At 35.9% G+C, this 27,112-nt stretch overlaps 1 protein-coding gene across 5 annotated transcripts in view; it reads right to left on the reverse strand.

The window, feature by feature from the left end:
- Positions 1 to 27,112, reverse strand: part of LOC145296052 (ATP-dependent 6-phosphofructokinase-like) — a 224,438-nt gene that overhangs the window by 127,809 nt on the left and 69,517 nt on the right. For all 5 annotated transcript variants that reach the window (XM_080142108.1, XM_080142107.1, XM_080142111.1 and 2 more), the window contains exons 11-12: positions 6,617 to 6,681; positions 4,823 to 4,901 (exon numbers count right to left, since the gene is read on the reverse strand). In XM_080142108.1, coding sequence (XP_079998234.1) covers positions 4,823 to 4,901; positions 6,617 to 6,681 — 144 coding nt within the window. The remainder of the gene's footprint in view (positions 1 to 4,822; positions 4,902 to 6,616; positions 6,682 to 27,112) is intronic.

Genomic DNA, 27,112 nt, shown 5'->3' on the forward strand with positions numbered 1-27,112 from the left:
GCTACTAGTCTCTCGCTCCTAGACAAGGTTCAAAAGAGAGTCGCCAATCTGATAAGTCCTGAACTGTCATCTAAACTTCAGACTCTGTCCCATCAACAAAATGTTGCATCCCTCTGCCTGTTCTACAAGTATTTTAATGATGAATGCTCCGACGAACTGCTAGCACTTATACCCCCTCAACGTAAATAACCCCGACAAACCCGACAAGCAGCTAAATCCCACCCCTTCACAATAGAGATCCCTAGATATAAGAGAGCTTTCTACTCCTGTAGTTTCTTCCCCAGAACTGTTAGACTTTGGAATTCCCTTTCGGGTCCTTGCTTACCCAACTGTACTGACATGCAGAAGTTCAAGTGTAATGTGAATTGACATCTTGCTACCCAACTCCCTGCATAGTACTCCTGTACCTGATAGTAGCCCCCTACATCAAAGTGGCGATGTGCCATGTTTGGGGTGAAAATGTAAAAAAAAAAATAAATAAATAAAATAAATTTAAAAAAATAAAACATTCTAAATTTAACCATTGTTAACATTAGCTAAGAAAATAAATATAAACTATTTATAGATAATAAATTAAAAAAGTATTATAAGATAATTTTAGTGTTAATTATAACAATATAACCACATTATATTATTATGTTGTTATGGCATTAATGACTATATTAAAATCAAAGATGGTGTAACTATCACAAAACACAACTGCAACTACTCTTGGGATTTTTTTAATCATGCCTATATCCTTTTAAAGTTGATGAGATCCTATTCTTCTGATGAATAATAGATTAAAAATTCATATAATTATATAAATGATTCTATGCTATGAAACAGGAGCTGTCAGGAATTGAACGTTTTAACATGCTGAAAGAAATAAAAGGTAAGGTGCACAACATTTTGGAATTTGGAATATAGACTTTTTATCATTTATTTGTGTGTATATATATACACACACAAATGCACCCACTCTAATAACATATTTTGTAAAATAGAATTAAATAGAACCATTTGCAAGAAATATAGTAGTGATAAAATGAATAAACAATAAAAGCTATACTATTTGAGTTAATAAAAGAAACAAGATTTATAAATGAAAACATATCTATTTTGAAATAATTCTGAATTTATTAATTCCCATAGGTAAATGAATTACATATTTGCTTTTTCTTATGCTTCTTTGGTAGATCTCCTTCATTAATTATCTTCTTAATTCATCTCTAAAAAGAAAATATCCCATCTTGTACAGACATTTACATTAATAATATATAATTAATATGCAAATCTAATTAATCTTAAGTTTTTATTTGCTAGTTTCCAAAAATCCCTTTTACCATTATTTTTTAATTTTTCTAATTCCATGTTAGTAATTTATAAATTTAATTTAATTATGTATATATAAGCTCAGAGAAATAGTCCCAAATCTTTTCTCTGCTGTCATAATTGTACAGGCATTATTATTGGTTTTTATTTGACCAAAAAATAAATCTATTCAACATACTTTTAAATTGAAAATAAACAATATTTTAATTGTTTTTTTTTAATATTTAGTATTCAGTATTTATATAAAAGGATAAATTACTATTTTATAATGTATTGCTCAACATTTTCCAGAATATTTTTTTTATTTCTTTAGAAATCGTGCAGTGTTAAAAGTTTGTATGTGTTTGTTCATATGAGTTGCCCGTTTCTTTTTATACATGTGTCAACAATTGTTGTTTCTTTAACACAGTTGTTAGTGCTTTTGTTACCAAGGACAATTCATGATTTCTTACCACTCATTTTTCTCATGTGAAAAAAAAATTTGCATCTATAGTTATAGAATTTTTCCATTTTTATCAGGCTTGGACATTTTGTTGTTTACTTCAACAAGAAGATTCTATTTCTTAAAATTGTTTTTGGGTTACTTTTAGTCATCAGTATTTTTTCAATTAGGAATGATAATTCACCTCTTTTTTTTCTAGTAATTCGATTACTAAGAATCTTGGGAAATTCTTGGGGAGATTGGATTTTTGGTGTTGCATATTTCTTTCTTTCTCTGGACTGGAGATGTCTGAGACATGAGAATGGTATCTTAAAGGTTCTAGGGAAGAAAATGATTAATGTATTTTTTTTTTAATCACCTTTGCTCAACACCTGCTTAGAGTTTTTTGTGGGAATTGCCAGGGAGGAAACCCATGCACTCTGGCATTACAGAAATTACATAGTTTTGGTGGAATATAGAGCACCTGTTTTCTGTCAATTCTACTTTGAAAAATGTCAGAGATATTACAGCCAATTCAGTATAATCAATTGATCCTCAGCCACCATTTCCAATCATATTTTGAGGATTATTTATTAGTGAGAGCTGAGGTTTTAATAATATTAGTTGTTTTAAAACAGGTTAGTGCAAGTTTTATATGATGGGGGCTTAACATAAGCAACTAATTGATTGGACCAAGCCTCTCCGACCTCTCATCTAGCCCAGGTAAAACCAAAATGAAAGGTTGCAGTATGTATATCCACTTTCCCAGGTTACCAGGATTCTTAAGCATCACAGGTTGTCATCCATGGCAAACTGCTGACCTTATTGGGCCCATTGGGGAAAGAAAATAAAGGTAAAAATAGAAGCAAGAAAAATCGTTTTTGTTTTTGGTTTTGTAAAATAGGATTGAGTTTGGCAAAGGGAAAGGAAAAAGATAAAACTTGCATGTTTAGAGTATTTGGGATCCAGAATCATTTAAAATAGTATAGTCACATGAAAATGAATCACAATTATATTGAATTCTGTAATATTATCTGATAATATTAAATAACATAAGGATACAATACACCTTAATAAATAGCAGCTATATGATGTACCTCTAAATGATCTATGGACATTTGCATACATGGTAACAACATAGAAACAGTTCAGGAGGAGTGGAAAAGAGACAGCTGACTATATTCTTTTCGATTATTCAGTAGAGAACAGATCTGACCTACTTTTACATAGACCTCTACTAGATGTTTGTTATTGTTTTTGTTGTGGTGTAGTTATGGTAGAAATTTAAAAGCAGTCCGGAGCAAGTAAAAAAAAAAAACTAAAAAAAAAAGACAATATATTTAGTTGTACTAATTGTATTTTTTTTTTATTCTAGCCAAAATAAAGACTTTTTTTTTTTCAAAATATAAACATGTAGCAGTCATAAACACTGACATTCATTTTCATTGCAGAGAGTAGCTCCTTTGAGATGATTTGGTCATACGAGGACCAATCAGTTTTCAAGGTGTATTAATTTCACACAAAATACCTTTGACTACTTCAGCACTTTGGAGTTATGCAAACAGCAGCAATTGCTTTCTTTTCATTTGATGTCTATATTATTACAAAAATATTATAGTTTTCTTACTATCCATGCTAAGATAAACTCCTATAAACATATAGCACGTAAGAACCCAAACTTTCATGAAGAAAAGTAGATATTTTTTCTTTTGCATTAAAGTTTATTAAAATTTATCCCATAAAAAAGTCACTCTACAACACATCCATTTTCAAATGCACAATAGCTTTACTAAACTGTAAGACTACATTTTTTCGTAATTAACATGTTTTACTGCTTAATTACTTTACATCAAAATTCTCGTTTATAGAAAAGACAAAACGGCCGCGCATGTTTTTGTATGTCCAGCAAAGGCTTTTTTCGTGGGGGTTCTCGGGGGTGATGGGGGGGACTGTTTCTGAACTTTTTATATACTCCCTAGATTATAATATCTACGATTTGCGAACGCATGTTGTATCTACATTTATTTTGATCGACTTTTATAAAATTCACGCTATTCTATCCTCTCATGTGCTTGTTCATGTTTTTCGTAGAAAAGCGAAACTAATCAAAAGAAAAGGCAGCTTCCCAGCCTTTCGTGCCGAGATGTCCAGAAAACAATCAGCTTTGATCAATGTCGGGGGACACTCCCTTTTTGTGGGGAGCTGAAACTGCGGAAAGCTGAGCTGGCCTCCAGCCAACGTTCATTTCTCCAACTCAACTTTGCCAGACTTGAGTGTGTAATTTTATTTCGCTATCCGCTATGGTTAACATCGCTAAATTTTAATGCTTTTCACTTCCGCTCATGTCATGGCATAGCAGTAAGATGTCAGGTTTTCTTTCACTTTCTTTTCCGCCTTCATGTCAGGGTTTGAGCCTGCCTGCCACCACATTTTTTTTTTACACCTACAAACACCCGGGCAATGCCAGGCACTCTGTTAGTCTATTATATAATAGGCAAAATTGGGCATGTGCGTTCGTGTATATCGGCAAAAAGTTTTTTTCCTCGGCCTACTCGACGGGGTTACATTTATGGAGAACTTTCCTTATACTTCTTAGATCGTAATATCTCCGATTTGCGGATGAATATCATCTCTTTCATTTGATCGAGTTTTAAAAAATTCTCTGGCTTCCAGTGTTTTTTTCTGTTTTTCTTGTATAAATAAAGTGAAACTGATTGAAACAAATAAATCTGCCTGGCAACACCGGGCACACAGGCTAGTCTATCATAAAAGTAAAAGTGTGTTTTAGTCTGTATATCATATAAAGAATATATAAACAAAATGAAAGTTAAAATTTTTCAACTAATATATATTTGTGTCCCTAAATCTACTGATAATCTTGTAGATTTTAACTTTAATAAAAAAAAATATGAAAGAGAAATACATTTAGAAAAAAATACAATAAGCATGAATCTATAAAACTTGCTACAAATATAAAATAAAAATGATTTAAATCCTAAAATTGTATTTAAATATTTCAATTTCTGACAGATTTCGAACAAAAATACATTACATGGTAAAACAAAAAATTTATAAAAAAGATTTTACTATTTTTTGGCTCTCGGCAACTTGTGGAGGCCTCAGTTTGGTGAGTTTTCTGTAAGTCAGCAAGTTGTTTTGAAAGCTCCTTGAAATAAAAAAATTGGAATAAAAATAATGAAGAGTTTTGTTTTGATTTAAATCTCAAAAATCAATTTTATTCAAAAGAAAATGTAAATATATATTTTTTCTTTATTGATGCAGAATATTTTATAAACAAATATTTTAATTTCTGTGAAAAATAAGGGGCAGTCAGTATTTCATGAAAAAGAAAGTTTGAAAGATTTCATTGATTTTTAAAAATGTTAGTTTATAAAGTTAATTTTCGCTATCTTCATTTTTGTGATTTGTTCAGGAGCAGGGTGAAATTCATTTTTTAATAACTTTGTTGAAAGGCGAGGCTTAAAAATAACCATTCTCTTCCGTCCATTTACAAACCACAAAATGAAAATTATTAAATAGTACAATTTATGTTTAGACTGAATACTGTACATGTCAAAAATTCAATCAAACATCACTTTAGATCAAAAACTGTCTGAAGGGTGAGATAGTTTTCAATAATATGATATTAAATTGTCATATTAAATACTGAAAATTTTATAAAAATTGGATGATTCCCGACTTTTGGTATTTTTGTTAAATAGAATGCTATTCAAACCTTCTCATACCCTCTCAAAGTGTGCGATTATAAGGGCAAAAAAATTTTTTTTTTTTAAATTAAATGGCATAAAATTTCAGTCAGGCAAAGAAGTAATGCGGAGTTCAATTCTCTGTTGAAATATGACATATTTTTCTGATTTTTTCATTATTAAATGTGATGGTATAGTTATAATTCTAAAAGTACATTCTTCAATGATGCACTACATATATGGCTGATTCTGGGTACTTTTATATATTGGCTCTAGTATTTACCTCAACTTGATATTTTGCATTTTGACATTGCAATAAAATCATAATTTGACAGAAAAAAAAAAAAAAAATGTGCTATTTTAAATATAAAAACTACAGTTAGCCTCCATCAATGAAAATGTTTCATAACACCCCACCCTTCTAAAGTTGGCTGTGTAGGACTTCTCTGGCTCTTGGAACTCGAAGCAATCAAATTTCTGATGCAATGCCAGTAATTATGCTTATTATGAATTGTAAATGTTTCTGCACCTCCTATATTTAGCTACACTAATGTTTTGTGATTTTCTTAACTAGAGAAAACACTGCTATTCAAACTTCTTTTTTTTCTATGTGTTTATAAAGGTAAATCAAAAAAAGAAAAATGGGCGGGGGTCACCTCAAACACACAAAAAAAGGATTATAATTTCAGAAAGTATCTCCACTCCCGTTGCGCCTACTCTCCTGCCCGATCTGGAATCGCTCAGCACCGAGAAATGAAGCTCATTTTGTAGTTTCCAGCTTCATGCGCACACAAGATTATGCGAGAACACACATAATAAAATGCTGGCCACCATCTTTGTTTTTCCTTTTCTTGGCCTGAACTCACTCGCTGAGCACCCATGGTAAGACTTGTTTTTTTCACATTTATAAAACTGAAAGCATCTAAAGACTTTTTATACTCTTACGGTGATGCATTCTAAAATAAAGATATGTATTTATAACATCATAAATGTCATGTCTAGCTTAACTCATTTCTTTAGTCTTTGAAAAAATATATATTTCAGGGAATTGATATTTTAAACAGATTGTTTTTTGTTTTAGTAAGAAATGCCTTTTGGCACAAATTTATTATGTTTAGAGATAAAAATAGAGGCAGTTGTGATACACAGTGAAACATTTCCATGCATTTCTTACCTTCCTCTTAATCTGACAGCTTCTTCAAAGTTCTTTTCATCCATACATTTCTGTACAGCTTGAGTCTAAAAAAATAGTAACATTAATTTACTTTTTCTATAGTACAAAATACTAATGGCAAATAAAATACAGCAATCACTATTGGAGAAAAAATATTAATATACAAATTACTTTTCACAATAAAAAATATAGTTTAAAATTTTTCAAATTTCAGATTTAAAAAAAGATATATTTTACTTATTTTTATTTCTAATGCCCCTCTTTTCATGCTGATAATTTTGGAAAATACAATAAAATATTTACACTGTATAGAGAATGCATGAGGTGTTGGTACTACTAAATAATGTAACAACAAAACAATGCAAGACGTCTTCATTACAAGCATAGGTTTGCAACTTTTAGACCTACAAACAGCTTATAATCAAACTTCTGCATTAGACTTAGCTCAGCAGAATAACAACTTGCACAATACTTCAAGTTCAAATGGCAGAATAGACCAAAAATACACAAAGGTACATTACAATTGTTATGAACTTTGATAATGAACTAACAATAGATGTAATCTATCAAGTAAAACAAAAATGCTTTTTTTTCTGTAGATTTCCCTATCATTTATGAGACATAATGACTTCAGGTTTATAAGTTTAAACACATTTCCGTATTATTCACGTGACCACTGTCTTGCTTGTAGAACTACTTGTAAAAACTATACAAAGAAAGAATAACTTGCTCATACACCTTAGTCCAAATCTACTTTCAAATTTATTAGTAATGAAGGCTGGTCTTTATATACTAACCACACTAACATACCACAAAACCTTCAACCCATTGCTACATACATGATTATTAGAAAAAAAATTGAAGCATTAACAATTATTTCAGTGAAGGAGTTGCGTAGGATGTAAACTTAAAAATTCACCTTTTTAATGATAGTATCACTATAACCTAGAAAACTTTAAACACTAATTCATGTCATTGTAAACTGAACCCTTTGCTTTTACAATCAGTTAAATACTGTCCAAATCATTTTAAGGATTTGTGTTCTGATAGGATTTTCTTTCAACATCAGACCATAATGTTTAAAAATAGTGGGCCACAATGTAATAAAAGAATCTTCACTATTTCCTAATTTATCATCTCCCTCTCAGTACAGACCAATAAGTCTTCTGTGCGTCATGAGTAAGTTGATGGAATCTGTGTTAAATAGAGAAGTAATCAACCATCTCAGCAAAAATAACCTTAGTGACAAACAATATGGTTTCCGTTCTGCTAGATCTACAGTAGATGTGCTTACAGTTATATCTCATAGGATTAGTGAATCTCTCGACGGAGGCAACCTTTCTAGGGCAATTGCTTTTGACATATCAAAGGTCTTTGATAAGGTATGGCATAAAGGCCTACTTCACAAGATCTCCAGCTATGGTATAGCTGGAAATGTCTTCTCAATTATTAAATCATTTCTTTCTGATAGGCTCATAAGAGTAGTAGTTGATGGGCAGAAATCAGAAGCTTACAGTATTAATGCTGGAGTCCCTCAGGGGTCTATCCTGGGCCCAACTCTTTTCCTGATCTACAAGTTTTTATTTTTTATTTTTATTTATTTATTTTTTTTTTTTACAAGGTAGTCACCACTTATCAAGGGCCAGAAGCCACTCAGGGATAAGGGTTATTGTGTGTACAGTATGTTAGTGTTGGAGTTTTGATAAAGTGTCTTACTTAAGGAGATGGTTCATCAAGAATTTTTTCACATTGAACTTGAAGATATCCTGGTTGTAGTCAGGTGGGAAACAGGCAAACGGAACAGTTCCACAGGCGTGCACTTCTAAAAAAGAAGCTTTGTTCATGGAATATATCTACGTTTTGCTTTTGGCACAGATAAGGAGTGGGGAAAATTTTTGTATAGTGGTTTCAGCTAGGTGGGTGTTTTTCGTGAAAGATTAGCAAGGGGGGACCAGAGATTGGAGTTCAGACGAGCACCTGCCATGGTAGTAACGATAAAACAAAGACAGGCTCGCAACGTCTCTCCTGTGGGAGAGAGGTTACAGGGAAGAGAAAAGGGCATCACCCAATAGGCTACGAAGCCTGTTTTGTACTCTGTCAAGGCAGGATAGGCTGTATTTAGCAGCTCCTGCCAAGATGTGGCAGCAGTACTCGATTCTTGGACGTACTTGGCTTTTATACAGATAGAGAATTTCATCAGGGGTGAGATATCTCCTGGAGCAGAAGAAGGATCCTACCATTTTTCCAGCGATCTTGGCAACTGACTTGATGTATGTATTCCATTTCAGGTCAGGGGTAAAGGTCAAGCCCAGAAGTTTATCAAAACAAGGAGCTTTCCCTAGACGAGAGCCATCCATATCAATTGATGCCAGATGGGGATCAGAGCGTTGATGATGTAAGGATAGGAGCTTGGTTTTAGACGCATTAAAAGTAACCAGTCACCTCCTCCCCCACTGTACCACGCGCTCAAGATCAGAGGAGAGAGAATCTGAGAGAACTTTGTCATTTACGGCCTTTGATGTGTTGCCATAAATGGTCGTGTCATCAGCATAGATGTCAACAAATGATTTAAGTATGTGTTTTGAGAGATCATTGATATATATCAGGAAGAGAGTTGGGCCCAGGATGGACCCCTGAGAGACTCCAGCATTTATATTGATGGCCTCTGATTTCTGCCCATCAACTACTACTCTTATGAGCCTATCGGAGAGAAATGATTTTATGATCGAGAAAACATTTCCAGTTATACCGTAGCTGGAAATCTTGTGAAGTAGACCCTTATGCCATACCTTGTCGAAGGCCTTTGATATGTCAAGAGCAATTGCCCTAGAAAGGAAGCCTTTGTCAAGAGATTCACTAATCCTGTGGGATATAACCGTCAGCACATCTGCGGTAGATCTTGCAGAACGGAAACCATATTGTGTGTCACTAAGAAGGTTGTTCCTGCTGAGGTGGTTTACTATTTCTCTATTTAATATGGATTCCAGCAACTTACTCATAACACACAGGAGGCTTATTGGCCTGTACTGAGAGGGGGATGACTTATCACCTGAATTCTTAAATACAGGGCAAACTGATGAGGTCTTCCAGGGAGTCGGAAAGCACTTCTCCTTAAGGCAGCGCTTAAATAGTTTCGTAAGTATGGGAGCAAGTTCTAGTTAAAGCTTTTTCAGCACAATAATTGGAATGCCGTCAGGGCCAATTGCTTTACTGAAATCAAGGTTCTTGATTAGCTTGGCGACATCACGCACAGATATTTGTATGTTGCATAGCGTGTTGTCTGTTATAGGAGAACATACGGGGAGTTGATGACCTTCGTCGCATAGGGTAGAATTAGCTGCAAAGTTCTTGGCAAATAGTTTGGCTTTGTCTGATGCTGACGAGATGACCTCAGGTCCATTGATGATGGTTGGGATAGAACGCACGCTTCTGTTCAGGATCCTTTTTGCTATTTGCCAGAACTGGTGGGAACCAAGCCGCTGCTCAGTTACTTTGGATTTAACGGACTGAGCATATAACTCTCTTGCATTTTTTATTACTCTTTTGTAGTGGTTGCTGGCAGTCCTGAAGGCAGCTTTAGTCTCAGCGCATATATTACGTTAGTAGCTATGGAAAAAGTGATTTCTGTGCGCGATGGCAGCAGCACATTCTCGGGAGAACCATTGCTGGCTGTTAGGGTTTTGTTGGAATCTTTTGGATGGTATGGTCAGGTCTGATACTATGGAGGACACATCTTTTTTAAACATGGAATGCAGTGGTAGATCAGATATAAGTGTACGGAAGCTATTCCAGTCAGCGGTAGAGTATCGATATACAGTACGGTGGAGAGGTACATCTGAAGACTTATTGCATTTCGTTTTTATCTTAACTGATACAACTGCGTGGTCAGAAGATCCCAGAGGAGACAGAATGGAACTTGAACATAGCTCAGGGGAAGCTGTGAGAAAAAGGTCTAGAAGGCTAGTATACTGACCGGAAGTATCGGGCACTCGGGTGGGTTCGTGGACAATCTGGGTGAGGTCATAGGCAATGGCAAAATCATGACAGAACCTCCCCTCATAATCTGTCTTGTTAGAGTGGGTCAGTCATTCCGCATTGTGGACATTGAAGTCACCACAAATGTGGATGTTAGCTGAAGGATGAGCAGACAGTATGTGATCAATTTTTTCAGATATGCTCTTAAGGATAGTAACTCCGCTGCTGTGGAGGCGATAGAGAGTGAATATAAATGCAGTGGTGTAAGCAAGTGCAACCCAGAAGCACATATAAGGTAAATTAGGGTATTCTCTGGAGATATCCCTACTACATGGAAAGCCATCTTTAATGTAGGCACATATTCCATGTCTATAGCGATCTTGGGGGTCAGATTTAGATGTTAAGTTAGAGTATTCTTTAATTATGAATTCGTCAAGAGAAGCGGTCGGCCTAATGCCAGTTTCACTTAGGAAGAATATGTCTGGTTTCATCTCTTGTAATTGGGTTTCAACCTCTGGAAGGTTGGAACGGAGACCACTGATATTGGAGAAGGAGACATGGTAGTAGGGGTCTACGTTGGAGCATGGGGTTCTAGGTTTATTCGTGTTTATCTTTACATCATCAACGTGTTTATCTTTACATCATCAACGTGTTTATCTTTACATCATCAACATTCTGATCCCCATCTGGCATCAATTGAAATGAATGACTCCTGTCTTGAGGAGGCCTCATGTTTTGACAAGCTTCTGGGCTTGACCTTTACTCCTGATCTGAAATGGAACATGTACATCAAATCTGTTGCCAAGGTCATTGGAAAAATAGTGGGATTCTTCTATCGATCTAGTAGATGTCTCACTGCTGATGCAATTCTCTATCTATATAAGAGCCAGATACATACAAGGATGGAGTACTGCTGCCACATCTGGGCAGGAGCTGCTAGAAAGGATTTGTCCTGCCTTGATAGAGTTCAAAATAGACTTTGTAGCCTCGTAGGAGATGTCCTCTTCTCTTCCCTGCAACCTCTATCTCACAGAAGAGATGCTGTGAGTTTGTCTCTGCTTTATCATTATTTTCATGGCAAGTGCTCGACTGAGCTTCAATCTATGGTCCTCCCTCGCCAAACTTTCACAAGAAGCACTAGTTTAGCTGAAAAATACTATCAATAATTCCCCCCACTCTTTATCTGTGCCTAAACCTAAACGTAGATTCCATGAACAAAGCTTCTTTCTTAGAAGTGCATGCCTGTGGAGCTGTCTTTCGTTTTCCTGCTTTCCAGCTGACTACAATCTGATTGTCTTCAAGTCCAATGTAAACAAGTTCTTGATGAGCCGTTCACCTTAAGTTAACAAATTTACTGAATTTCCATTAATTATAATTACTATATTGTCCAATTAATTACTGTACACTCTTAACCCTTACCCTCGAGTGGTCTCTGAGCCTTGATAAGTGGTGATGCCCATGTAAAAAAAAAGCTCATTGCTGTAATGTCAAGCATTTTAACAAGCCCAGTTCATCACTCGAAAAATTTGGTTTGCTTTCTGAGCCGAATTCATATTGATAAAGAATCTTTAACCATTATCATAAAAAATGATAGATTACTCACAGACAAACTTTTCATAGAACTGGATGCTTATGTCATCCTGAGAATTGATAAAATGATTAATAATCTTGCTAAATACATCTTCCTACATTCCACTACAAAAGTGTCTAAAACTACCAAGTACCATTTAAAAAAATAGATAGAAAATACACAGTTTTTAAGGAGAATAATTATTTATTTCCATTCTCTGGAATTTCATTTGGGATAAAAAAAATTAAAAAAAAGGGGTGGCACAGCTTTTCAACAGGCTACATAAAGAATAATAAGCAATAAACCTACATGGTGCTTTATCTTACATCAACAATATTACAATTGCAGAACACAGAAAAAAAAAAATGACCAAAATATAAAACAATTCCTGGAAGTTACAGCTAACATTACTCTCAAGAAGATATCTGTAATTTCAGTACATTCCATCAATGTAGCAGGGGTATTATATTAGTGAGGGAGTTATTTAAAAAGACAGACAAAATTTGTTTCTCAACTAGAAAACTGAAGGGGGAGAGATCCTCCTTAAGTGCTCCCTTTTTTGGAGAGCTCAATATCCTCTACATTAAACTGACCATGTGTCATAACCCACCCTCATATGGAGGCAGTAAACAGATTGTTCTACTCATCTTTCTGGTTGACTCAAATCTAATCATTTTTTAGAAGTAGCTCAGAGAACAATAGCTTTGACCTTTATAGGTTTTCATAAAACAGGATATTGTCGGTTTACAGTTTCATATTATCACAAAGTGCTCTCATTAAGATGAAACTAGATATTTGTTATTTATAATTCAGAACAGCTGGCCATATTCACAATAGCAAAAACAAAGAAATCTTATCAATCAAGAAATATAATCATGTAATTGGATATTGAAAAATTCCATCAGTATAAATTAAAGATATAATTAAAAAATGAGAGCAACATAACTTAAACAGGAATTTATCTCAAAATAGTTGAATAAGATTAGGATTTTCAAAATGTTAAGTTATTTTTGGATTAGTTCTAAGCAGGAATGAAATAAGACTGAAATTCATTTCTACAACAAATGTATTTGTTGTATTCTAAATGTCCAACAGTTTTTATAACAAATAAAGAAACATGCTTTTGAACAAGGAAAGATTCCAAAACTTTTACACAATTTATATTTATACACATAATTTTTTTTAATTAAAAAAATTACTATCACAAAAGCTTCAAATTAAATTTAAACACTTCATAAAAAATGAAAATTAGCAGGTATGAATAATTCAGGATATAATTTATATTAAAGATGCAACAAGATTATTCCTGAAAAGTTTAGAGAAAGTAATAATAATTACATTAATTATGATAAGTCATAATAGCTATTATGAGCATACAGTAGTCAATGGGACAATATTGTAATAATCATTAGTAGTGGCAATTTTGCATATTGGATTACTTAAGAGGACGGCTCATCACAAACTTATTTATGTTAGACTTGAAGATGACCATATTGTATTTTGTGGGAAAGCAGGCAAACAGAACAGAGTTCTACAGGTGTGCAGTTCTAAGAAAGAAGCTTTGTTCATGGAATCTATGTTTAAGTTTAGGCACAGATAAAGAGTAGAGGAAAATATTGATAGTGGTTTCAGCTAGACAAGTGTTTTTTGTGAAAGTTTGGCAAGGGGGGGGGGCCATAGATTTGAAGCTCAAACGAGCACTTGCCATGAAAATAATGATAAAGCAGAGACAGGCTCACATCTCTTCTGTGGGAAAGAGGTTGCAGGAAAGAGAAAAGGGCATTCCCCACTAGGCTACAAAATCTATTTTGAACTCTGTCAAAACAGGATAAGCTGCTTCTAGCAGCTCTTGCCCAGATGTGGCAATAGTATTCTATCCTGGGATGTACTTGGTTCTTATACAGGTAGAGAATTGCAACAGGAGTGAGATATCTACTGGAGCGGTAGAATGATCCCACCATTTATCCAGTGACCTTGGCAACGGATTTAATGTACATGTTCCATTTCAGATTAGGAGTAAAGCTCACACCCAAAATTTTGTCAAAAAATGGAGCCTGCTCAAGATGAGAGCATTCATTTCAATTGATGCCAGACTAGGATCAGAGCATTGATGATGTAAAAATAGAAGCTTGGTTTTAGATGTATTAAAATTAACCAGTCACCTCTTTCCACATTGTACCACATGCTCAAGATCAGAGGAGAGAAAATCAGAGAGAATATTGTCATTTAAGTGTTGCCATAGATGGTAGTACCGTCAGCATAAATGTCTATGCATGATATTAGAATGCGATTTGGAAAATCATTGATGTAGATCAAAAAGAGAGTTGGGCCCAGGATAGATCCCCGAGAAACTCCAGCATTAATACTGTGAGCTTCTGATTTCTGCCCATCACCCACTATTCTTACAAACCTATCAGAGAGAAATGATTTAATAATTGAGAAGATATTTCCAGCTACAGTGTAGCTGGAGACCATGTGGAGTAGACCTTTACGCCATACCCTATCAAAGACCTTTGATATGTCAAAAGCAATTGCCCTAGAAAGGAAGTGTCCATTGAGAGATTCACTTATCATATGAGATAACAGCACACCTGCTGTAGATCTAGCAGAACAGAAACCATACTGCATGTCACTAATGAGGTTATTTTTGCTGAGGGGGTTGATTACTTTTCTATTATACATGGATTCCAGCAACTTACTCATGACGCACAGGAGACTTATTGGAGATGACCGATCACCTGGATTATTAAATACAAGGCATACTGAGGACGTTTTCCGGGGTGTTGGGAAACAATTCTCCTTAAGACAAAGCTTAGACAGATTTGTAAGTATGGAAGCTAGTTTTGGTTGAAGCTTTTTCAGCACTATAATCGAAATGCTATCAGGGCCAGTTGTTTTACTGGAATCAAGGTTTTTTGATTAGCTTGGCAACATCATGCACAGATATTTGTATGTCGCTGAAGTGTTCCTAGTTTAGGCCGGCAAAATTAAATAAAGAAATAAAAAAATATAAAAGAATTCGTCTTTGCAAGCCAACAACCGCCAAGTTTGAGATCACCACTTATACCAACCTTTGTCTGCCTGCTTTTCACCAACCTAACCTGTCAACTCCTTTTATACATATCTCCCACATGATTTCACATGATTTTGCATGACTTCCACCAGAGCATCTCTTTTAAAACTATGGGCACCATCTTGATTTCTCTCTCTCTTTCGCGCAACCTCGCCCAACACACACGCGGTAAGACCTCTGTTCGTTTGATCTGTTTTTTCCCCCCTTTCTTTTTCTCCTTTCCTTCTGCTAACTTTAAAAAACATGCCTCCCTGATCTCTGGATCACATTTCATAATCCCTCATCCACTGTGGCGATCGTCTTTCCCTACTTGGTTTCTGAAGTGTCTCGCCATTCTCCCGCTGCACATCGCTTTCCGTTTCATTTTCCACTGGCCTGATATTAAGAATATGTCTCGGTACTCCATCTACTACAACGTTGTTGCTAATATTATTCCCAGTTATGGATCCTCTGCTCCACTGTGTGGTACATCGCACCCGTGGGGGCTTCACCCATACTTCGTCACTGAGTTTGACGGTCCCTGTTGTCTCCATCTCCTTGCTTGCCGGCACAACCCTAGGATGCCTCCAGGAGTATTTGAATATTGACACGTGTGGAACTGTCCCTTGCTTTTGCCCCGATCTAGGTGACATGTTGTACCAATAAATTGCTTGCTCAGCTGATGTGTTCCCTCTCTCTGCCACTGCCTTTATTGTCCGGTGGTTTCTTTCTACAATCCCGTTGCCACTGGGTCTATAGGCAGCTCTAAAGAATTGATGCATATTCCATTTCTTTAACACATCCGCAACTGCTGCCAATCTAAACGCAGTACAATTGTCGGTTAGAAGTTCTTCCACCGGACCGCACTCCAGAAACACCACGTCAAGGGCTGCTGTTATTTCACTGTCCGTTTCCCCTTGCAGCCTTTTTCATAGGGCGAAGCGCCCGGGGGCCACAGTCGACCATCTTTAACCAAGCCACCACATCACCTTCACCATTGAACGGCTTTATCATGTTGTTCAGGCCGGTAGCCATTGCCAAAATAGTTTGAAGTATTCCTAGTTTAGGACAGCAAAATTAAATAAAGAAATAAAAAAAATATAAAAACATTCGGGTTTGAAATCATCACTGACACCAACCTTCATCGTCTGCTTCTCACCGACATAACCTGTTAACTCCTTTTATACATGTCTCCCACATGATTTTGCGTGACTTCCACCAGAGCACACCTTTTAAAACTATGGACGCCATCTTGATTTCTCTCTGTCTTTCTCCCAACCTTGCCCGACACACACGTGGTAAGACCTCTGTTTGTTTGATCTGTTTTTTTTCCCTTTCTTTTTCTCCTTTCCTTCTGCTAACTTTAAACAACAGTCACATAGCGTATTTTCAGATACAGGAGCAAATACAGGGGGGGGGGGGGGCTTGACTGAATAGGGTAGAATTAGCTGCAAAGTTCTTGGCAAAGAGTTTGGTTTTGTCCAATGCTGAGAAGATTATCTTATGTCCATTGATGATGGCTGGGAAAGAGCGCACGCTTCTATTCAGGACCTGGTTTGTTATTTGCCAAAACTAGTGGGAACCAAGTCGCTGGTGAGCTACTTTTGACTTAATGGATCAAGCATACACCTTTCTCGCTTTCTTTATTATTTTTTTTACAGTGGTTGCTGGCAGTCCTGAAAGTGGCTTTAGTTTCAGTACATCTATTATATTGGAAGCAATGGAAAAGTGATTTCTGTGCATAATGGCAGCAGCACATTTTGGCGAGAATCACGGCTGGCTGTTAGGTTTTTGCTGAAATTTTTTTGAAGGGTATGAAGCAGTCTATACTTACAATAAACCATTCCTTCAGGCCTGACATTATAGAGGACACATTCTTTTTAAAGATGGAACACAGAGGTAGATCTGATATAAATGTATGGAAGCTATCCTAGTCAGCCATAAAATCTCAATATACTGTACAATGGAGAGGTACATCTGAGGACTTATTATATTTTGTTTTTATCTTAACTGATACAGCCAAGTGAGATACAATGGAGGATGAAAATAGCAATGCAAGTTGTGAGAAAAACATCTTTGAGACTTGCAAACTGACCGTCAGTGTCTGGCACATGCGTGGGTTTCATGAACTATCTGAGTTAGGACATAAGCAATAGAGAAATCATGACAGAACCTCCCCTCATCATGCCTTGTTTGAATGGGTTAACTATTCCACACTGAACATTGAAGTCTCCACAGACGTGAATGTTAGCCAAAGGATGAGCAGACAGGATATGGTCAATTTTCTCAGATATGCTGTTAAAGATAGTAACTCCACTGTTGTAGGACTGATAAAGGGCAAATATAAATGCAATGGTGTGAGTAAGTGCAACCTGGAAGCACATATAGGATAATTTAGGGTCTTTTCTGGAGATATGGAAAGCCACCTCTAATGTAGGCACATATTCCATACTCATGGCAATTGATGTTAAGTTAGAGTATCCTTTAGTTACAAACTCACCAAGGGAAATAGTTGGTCCAATACCAGTTTTAGCTTAAAAATAATAGGTCTGGTTTGGTCTCCTCTAATTGGGTTTCAATTTCTGGAAGGTTGGAATGTAGACTCCTGATGTCAGAGAAGGAGGCATGGTAGCGAGGGTCTACGTTGGAAGTTGGAGTTTTGGGTTTAATCGTGTATTTTCTCTGGAGACTTTTCATGATGGAGTTTTGGGATTTGTAGAACAGGTCGACAAACTTGGTTAGAGCAGGACAGAAAGGAAAAGTAAGGGAGAAAAAGAAACAACAATTTTTTTTGTAGCCCATAAGGTAAAGCCATAACAATTACCCACTAGTATGGCATCAAGAAGCCCCACCAGAAGCTACTCCATGGCCCAGAATCCATTCACAAAGTGGCAATACAGCAACCCTAGTACTTTGCACCTGTTGATAGGATGGCCTTCCCAGTAGTTAATCCAAGGTTCAGGTCCTTGACTATCAGATGGATAATGTCAGCCCAGTTAAAACATTTACCTCCAGCACCCTTATTAGTGACATGGCTACAAGGATAGACATAGAAACAGAAAATTTCCGACATCTGAGGTAACTGCTCATGCAAAAATACTGTTAACTTATAATACAGCTTTTTCTTCTTCCTTTGTCAGAAAAATTTCTCATTTTGAAACAGCGTAAGTAAAGAGTTGAAAGGAATGAAGGAATACGTTAAACAGTTTTGATATTATTAGCAAGCAAAGAGCACTAACGGTTGTGGGGCAGAGCACTCACAGTACATAAAGAAATTAAATAAAATTCAACTTAATATAATCAGTTTTTAAAAATGTTTTAACTAGCAATACTCTTCTGTGGACGACTACTTTGTTTTATATATAAATTGAATTGGTATTTAAATTGAAAGAGATAAATGAATGGTGTAAGACATTATTTCATAATTAAAATTTTAAAATAAAATCACCTGCAGTTTAACCTGAAAAACTACACTGCGTATGAAATTACTGAGTTTACATTTTTTTTAAATATTTAAGGAACGAGTGAATAAAAATCCATGAAACTTTGAGAAAGTCCTTACAATACTATTCAGCTACTCCAGTCAGAAAAAAGTATTTAAAACAGTACTAGCCGAACTATGGCAGAAGATAGGAATATCTGTTGATTTCAGTGTGTCAAGTTATTAACGAGGTTGAGAAAAAAAACACAATATACCCATAACTTTTTTATTGAAATAATTTTCAAACATTAAATGAACTAGGAAGAATGCTTAGAACACAATAACCACATAGCAATTTCTTCGTTGACATAATTAGTAGGGGATATTCGATCCTTTTTATGACTGACTTGTAAAAGATGTTGGTCCACAGAATTAGTCAAATTTGTGATTTTGTCAACAGTTATTCCTCGCGATACCTCTTGGAGAGCATCTTACAACTCATCTTTGCTCTTGAATTGCCGTCCACTTGCATAGAGGCATCGCTTCATGATACGCCAAAGGTTCTCGATTACGTTCAAATCTGGTGAATTCGCAGGCCACTCCATTTTGCATAGCCCAGAGAATCCCAGTTGTTGCAAATACTCTTTACTTTTGTTTGCTGCATGCAAGGAAGCATAAAAATAATGGTTCCTCTGAATGTCAACCATTGCTTCTTCAACCATGTTACAAAGTGCCCATTCAGAAAAGCTATGTAAGCATTTGATATCATTTTTACGCCTTCGGGGACTCTCCATGGGTCAGCTAAAGTACCTCCGAAAATCCCAATCCAAATCATTATCCCACCATCACCTTGTTGGCACCTTAAATGCTGATGACGATGTCGTCCATCTAGGATCCATCCCTTGCTCCAGCCATCTGGGCCATCAAGAGTGACACGCACTTCATCCATGAACAAAACTTTAGAAAAAAATCCATATTTATGTTGTCCTCTGCCCATTTCAATCGGTTTTGTATGTGATGTTGCTTTAATGGAGGCTTTGTCATAGGCTTAACAGACTTTGCCAGTACTTTTTGAGACATTCTTCAATTTGGCTTACTCAAAGACTTTTCAACTTGTTTGCCCAGTATATATATATATATATTATTCCTCATTGGAATTTTTTTCATTTTCGAGATGAGCATTGTATGTTAATTTTATTTTATTTCGGACTATTAGTCTCATCTTATCTTTTTATTGGTGCACAACGTTTCGGCCAACTTCCTCTGGCCTTCGTCAGGTAGTAACCGCGACGGATAGGAACTTCAAATCTCCTAACTGCATTCTCAGCCATCACTGCCATCCGTAGTTGTTGTCGTCTCACCACATTTTTGACCAATTACCTCTGGCACGCTTTGGGTGGGATTGAAACCGCTATCTTCAGACAATGTTCATCTGGAACCGTAGAGATTCAACGTCTCTATCAACTGCGCCACGGGCCCCGAAGGGCGATCAAGGTTGGATTCTTTGATCTTATAAATCCACATTTATTTATTATCTGATCTTCCATAGTCGGGTCCGTACCGATTGGTATATATATATATTATTCCTCATTGGAATTTTTTTTTTTCATTTTCGAGATGAGCATTGTATGTTAATTTTATTTTATTTCGGACTATTAGTCTCATCTTATCTTTTTATTGGTGCACAACGTTTCGGCCAACTTCCTCTGGCCTTCGTCAGGTAGTAACCGCGACGGATAGGAACTTCGAATCTCCTAACTGCATTCTCAGCCATCACTGCCATCCGTAGTTGTTGTCGTCTCACCACATTTTTGACCAATTACCTCTGGCACGCTTTGGGTGAGGAATAATATATATATATACCAATCGGTACGGACCCGACTATGGAAGATCAGATAATAAATAAATGTGGATTTATAAGATCAAAGAATCCAACCTTGATCGCCCTTCGGGGCCCGTGGCGCAGTTGATAGAGACGTTGAATCTCTACGGTTCCAGATGAACATTGTCTGAAGATAGCGGTTTCAATCCCACCCAAAGCGTGCCAGAGGTAATTGGTCAAAAATGTGGTGAGACGACAACAACTACGGATGGCAGTGATGACTGAGAATGCAGTTAGGAGATTCGAAGTTCCTATCCGTCGTGGTTACTACCTGACGAAGGCCAGAGGAAGTTGGCCGAAACGTTGTGCACCAATAAAAAGATAAGATGAGACTAATTGTTTGCCCAGAGTTCTTAACAACTTCATGTTTAATTTGGAGTAGATAACAGCGTGAAACAACTCTAGATTTATCTTTATCGGCTCTCTTCCATACCTTTGTAGGGTCCTTGACAAAGTTCTTCACAGTTTGATGGTACCTTCCTATAATTTTCGATATTTCAAGGGTATTTTTATCTTTTGCTAGCTGTTCTGTAATAGTACTCTTTTCAGAACTACTCAAACCACCTTTACAACCCATTTTATTGACGAAACAAACTGTCTTGTTAATAATTTCACACACCTCAAATACCGTGGATTCAGCAATTACAATGGCAAGTTGATTACATTGCGTGGAACAGTACAAAAATTTCACAGTACGTGCAGCTCAGTATTGCCAACGTTTCCGAAGCTTTTGATACGAAACTACCAATAAATTTCTGAAACTGGTAAAAAAATGTTATCTTGTTAATAATTTGACACGCAGTGTAAAGAGGAACTGCAACAGTTTTGGTGATAGACAAATAATCATCATTATAACAAGATGTAACTTGTGCTATTTATCAGTTGGAAATTTTAAATATTTGTAAATTATGTTTTGTTCATTGTTTCATTCCAATAACATTTGGGTTATTCCAGCCCAATTCATCCAGCTCCGACACACCCCCTCTTGGATTTTTTTTCATATTTACACCATACAAACTTTGGGTTAAAACTAAGAGAAATATGCAATTTCAGCCCAGTTGGATTTGAGGAAAATATTTTTTTCACAGTCGGTTTCAGCCTGGAAATCAAAAATTGCTATCTCATGATATAGAATTTTCAATCCCCGGCGTTTTACAAAATTTGCGTTTTTGTTGCAAAAAATAAAGCTCTGGGGCTAAATATTCATACAGGTAAGGTTTTGAGGGCAAGGAATCCAAAAATTATGGTTAGAAAGATTGCAAATGAGAGGAAGTACCTTATTTTTACTATTTTATGTGGTGTCGCAGCACTTTTTTAGAGCTTGTTTGGGGCGATATTTTGTTGAGAAAAAAACATAACTATGGTGCTTTGCCAGACTTCTCCTTTGGATTTTTAAAGTGACTTTGGGTTGGAAATTACAAAAATCAAATAAAACCTTTCGGCATATTTGACGTTTCCAGACACTAAAGCCTCAAAATTGGCATTTTTATAAAAATTTAAGGATTTTTTGGTGAATTTGGCAACAATCTAATCTTAAGTTATGATCAATATCTAGAGCTGAAAAAGGACTTGGATCAACCCATTAGAGCCCATTTTCATGATATAATGTCAAATTACATCATATAAAAGGATATGGACCCCTACTTCACAGTCAAAATGGACAAAAAATAGTCAAAAATAAAAGATTTTTGACACATATATGGACATATGGACAGCAATTTTAATTATGTACAAGTTTTGGACATTTGAGTTTTCAAAAAAACAACTTTTGGCCATTATCTTTTGATTTGCAGATAGCAATAGCTTAAAATTTAGAGGAAAAATGTAAGGTAACATTCAGATATGAATGAAGTGGTCACATTTTCATTTTAAGCATAACATTCTGCTCATTATCAAACTGAGGCAAGATCTAACCCTCTCTTTCCTTCTCTTATGTTTAGATCTAATTAAAAATGTGCAGTAGAATAGTACTGATCATGATAACAGTATTCTTTAATTTGTATGTGTTGATGAATTGTGACTAGGGGTAGTGTAGAGTCGACTCAGTTTACCAAAAAGTCAGTGGGAATAAAATATTGTGTTTTTTTATTTATACCTTCAAGCACACATCATACAATCGTGCCGTGCAGTTCATAATTTTTGGACAGTTGGATCATGGTTTCTAAACCATTAAATCAGCAAATCCTTTCAATCAATGCATTTAAGCTGTTCAGAATCATGTCCACCTGAGTAATCGTTTGAGTGTCAGAGCAAATTCCTCTATCATATGATACCCGAATAATGTCCTATGCTGCTTTTTTTAAATGTTGATTTAAATGTTCTTTTTCCTGTTCAGTTTCACTCAAAAGACACTACATTGACTTCAGTTCTGATTGTTTCATGTTGATTCAAATGGATATACCTTTTCTTGATCAGTTTCACTCAAAATGACATTACTTTAGTTGTGAAGTAGAGAATTCATGCAATGATTTCTTGCTGTTATGTTTTTGATTGATCAATTTTCTTCTGTTTCTGGTGATACATTTTCAACACAGTGTGTTCAGAGTTATTACCTGAGCATGATGTTAAATACTGTCAAAGACAAACAGGGAAGTCAACATTTGTGGCTCTCAAAAACAAGATATATATTTGTAAAGGGTAATCTTCAGCATAGAAACACTTTCACATGAAACCCTTTTTGATAAATGAGTGTGTCTCTTTGGCTAGTTATGACGGTCTCATAGTTATATTTCATCGCTGCTATGATTAATTTTCTTCTCTTTCAGGCTATTTACTCGTTGCATTGATCTAATAATGCATTCTTTGGTGTGAACTTCTAAGTTTGTCAATAATCCAAGTTTATTGTTTCCTGTCACTTTTTTATGGTTTCTTACTAAATTATTGTTTAGCCCACTAACCTCAAGGCATAATAATGGTTAAAATAGAATTTCTTATACCCCAGAATTTCAGTTCTGTAGCACCTTGAAATACATACAATTGAATTTCACACTTTAGAAATTACCATAATGAATCTTTTTTCATTATCAAATTTGAATGGTCAGAAACTAAGAAGATAAATATTACTTTTTGCAAATTTCATTTATTTGATTACATTGCCTTTATTTCTGATCAAGAATGTGCCACTGTTACATCATTTGTGTATTATACTGTCTGTAAATCTCTTAATGTTGCAGTTGAGTATTGCATATTCTGCTCATTGTGAATTATTATTATAATTTTTATTATCAGATTGTAATAATTATTTCACATCTTTCTTTCAGAGCAATAAATTAAGAATATCTTCTGAAACAAGAAAACGAGAGGGAGGAGATACATCATCCATGAAAAGTGCTCCTCAATGTTCTTTTGGATTACTAATGAAGAGTGCATGTCACCGTAATCTTAAGCCATCTTCAACACCAATAACTGCATTAGAGCATGATGTATGAACTGTACTCAAATTAAGAGCTGGTGTCACATTCACTGATGAAACTGTTGCTAAAATTTGCAGGTATTACGAACTTCATTTGGGGCATTACTTTGAGAAAAAATATACAAAGTGCTGCAACATCTTTTTGAAGCACAAAAAGAAGGTAGAGGGTGATCGTGCTATCAAGTTAGACATGGCTGAGATGCTAAAGCAGAAGGGCTACCATGTTGTTCCTGGCTGGAAGCTTTGCCGTCACTGTGAAGCAGCTGCCAAGAAGTTAAAAGATCCAAGTGAAACAGAAGTGACAATCAAGACCTTGATCAAATGAGTCACAAATTGAGCAAAAGAGAGAGAAACTGAATGACAGTCTAATGATATATCCCCTATAAAAACCGGTAGAATGCAGAAGCACACAAAAATCAATATTGTAAGAGAGAAATTAGAAAGAAACTATGAAATGCAAGTAGAGGCAGCTGCCAAAGTCCTTAACATCTCTAGCCCTGAATTAGGAAGCCCTATTAGCAGCCAAACGAGTCAAACAGATTTAGTGGCAAAGGCAAAAGATCATGTTCGTTGGATGCAATGAAGGCCAAACTTGAGAATAAAGAAATGAAAACCAGTGAGAAGATCCAGTTGATGACTTTAGCTCCGGAAAGTTGGTCTCGAAAAGATGTCTGAATATTTCAATGTCTCTGAATATATAGTATGTAAAGCACAGCAACTGAAAAAGGATCGAGGTATTCTTTCATTGCCACAGAAGGAGGGGAGAGGTCTCTCAAAAGAGGTTATCAATTCTGTCTTGGCTTTCTATGAGGACAATGAATTTTCACGGTTAATGCCTCGAGGGAAAGATTTTGTTAGCATTGGTAACAAAGTTCATGTCCAGAAACGGCTGCTATTATGCAAGCTTAAGGAGCTTTATGTAGCTTACAAAGAAAGCTATCCTGAACACAAAATAGGTCTTTCAAAGTTCTGTGAGCTCCGTCCAAAATGGTGTGTCACCGTCTTGACATCAGGTTCTCATTCAGTTTGTGTTTGCACCCACCATCAAAACAGCAAATTGCTTGTTGACTGCTTTGTTTCAACTGTCAAGACTCAGCTCAGAAGGAAAGCTGAAGAATCTAGAGATGAGAGTGCTGCTAATGTACCAACTGAAAGTCCCAATTTTAATATCACTTACAAAGATTTGATGGCCTTGGTAGTTTGCGGCACCAATAGTCTTGAATGTATGGTCCACCGTTGTCCTAAATGGTCAGGCTTCCCTGCTCTAGAGAAGTATATCAGAGATAAATTTACTGAATTGGAAATTGACAGTGGGAGGTCATATAGTCAGTGGGAGAGTGTGGATAGGACAATGCTATGGACACAGATGGCTGATGTAGATGACTTCATAGAGATATTGGTATACAATGTTGATAATCTAACAACCCATTCCTTCACAGCAAAGAGCCAAGCTCAGTATCTAAAAAAGAGAAGAGAAGAAATAACTGAGACCAAATGTATCCTTCTCCTGGACTTTGCGGAAAATTATCACTACGTGGTGCAAAATGAGATCCAGGGATATCACTAGAACAAAGACCAGTGTACCATGCATCCAGTGGTAATTTATTACAAAGATAATAATGGCAAACTTCAACAGATCTCATTATGCATCATTTCAGATGACCTTGAGCATGACACCTGTTTTGTGCATGAACTGCAAAGAATGGTGATGTTGTACATCAAAGAGAAATTTCCCTGGATCAAGAGTGTAGAGTACTTCAGCGCTGGCCAATATAAAAACTTCAAAACATTTCTTAACCTTTGCCATCACTCATCAGATTTTGGAATTGATGCAACTTGGGCATTTTTTGCAACTAGCCATGGCAAATCACCCTGTGATGGAATTGGTGGGGCTGTCAAACGCAAAGTTCTCCGTGCCAGCTTGCAAAGGCCAATAAAAGACCAAATACTCACCTTGCAGACTTTTGCAGATCATCAATCACTGGTATCATGTTTCTAAAGATCAACATGGTTTCAGTTCAAGAGAAACTTCAAATGAGATATAAACTGGGGAATACTGTGCCTGGTACAAGGAGCTGTCACTATTTCAAACCAACTTCTCAGTTTACTATTCAGGGCAAGCAATTGAGTGCTGACACAACGATCTTTATCGACCATTCTTTCCTGGACATGCCTGCGCCGCTAGATGAAACTCTGGAGTTGCTCAAATGCAATGACTACATTACTTGCATTTTTGATGGATATTGGTGGTTAGCATTGATTGAGAGTGTCAACAGGGAAGAGAAAGATCTTACTTGCAAGTTCCTGCATCCACATGGACCATCACATCAATTCCACTGGCCAACTAATAGGGATCGAGGCTATATTCCACTGAGCAAGGTCGTTATGAGAGTGCAGACCCCAAGTATTTCAGTGAATGGTAGAACATATTTCATCACCGAGGAGGAGAAAAATAAGACTCAGAACTATTTTGACAAATTAAGTCGATAGTTGGAGTATAACAAATGTCTGTTTTCTATTTATTTGACAGTTTTTCTTACGATAAACTAGATTATGCATCAGTCTTTTATTTTCGACTATTTTTTGTCCATTTGGACTGTGAAGTAGGAGTCCATATCCTTTTATATGATGTAATTTGATATTATATTATGAAAATGGGCTCTAATGGGTTGATCCAAGTCCTTTTTCAGCTCTAGATATTGATCATAACTTAAGATTAGATTGTTGCCAAATTCACCAAAAAATCCTTAAATTTTTATAAAAATGCCAATTTTGAGGCTTTAGTGTCTAGAAACGTCAAATATGTCGAAAGGTTTTATTTGATTTTTGTAATTTCCAACCCAAAGTCACTTTAAAAATCCAAAGGAGAAGTCTGGCAAAGCACCATAGTTATGTTTCTTTCTCAACAAAATATCGCCCCAAACAAGCTCTAAAAAAGTGCTGCGACACCACATAAAATGGTAAAAATAAGGTACTTCCTCTCATTTGCCATCTTTCTAACCATGATTTTTGGATTCCTTGCCCTCAAAACCTTACCTGTATGAATATTTAGCCCCAAAGCTTTATTTTTTGCAACAAAAACGTAAATTTTGTAAAACGCCGGGGGTTGAAAATTCTATATCATGAGATAGCAATTTTTGATTTCCAGGCTGAAACCGACTGTGAAAAAAAATATGTTCCTCAA

The sequence above is a fragment of the Euprymna scolopes genome, chromosome 16 (assembly GCF_053919585.1).
Source record: "Euprymna scolopes isolate OS-2025 chromosome 16, ASM5391958v1, whole genome shotgun sequence".
Taxonomy (NCBI): Eukaryota; Metazoa; Mollusca; class Cephalopoda; order Sepiida; family Sepiolidae; genus Euprymna; species Euprymna scolopes.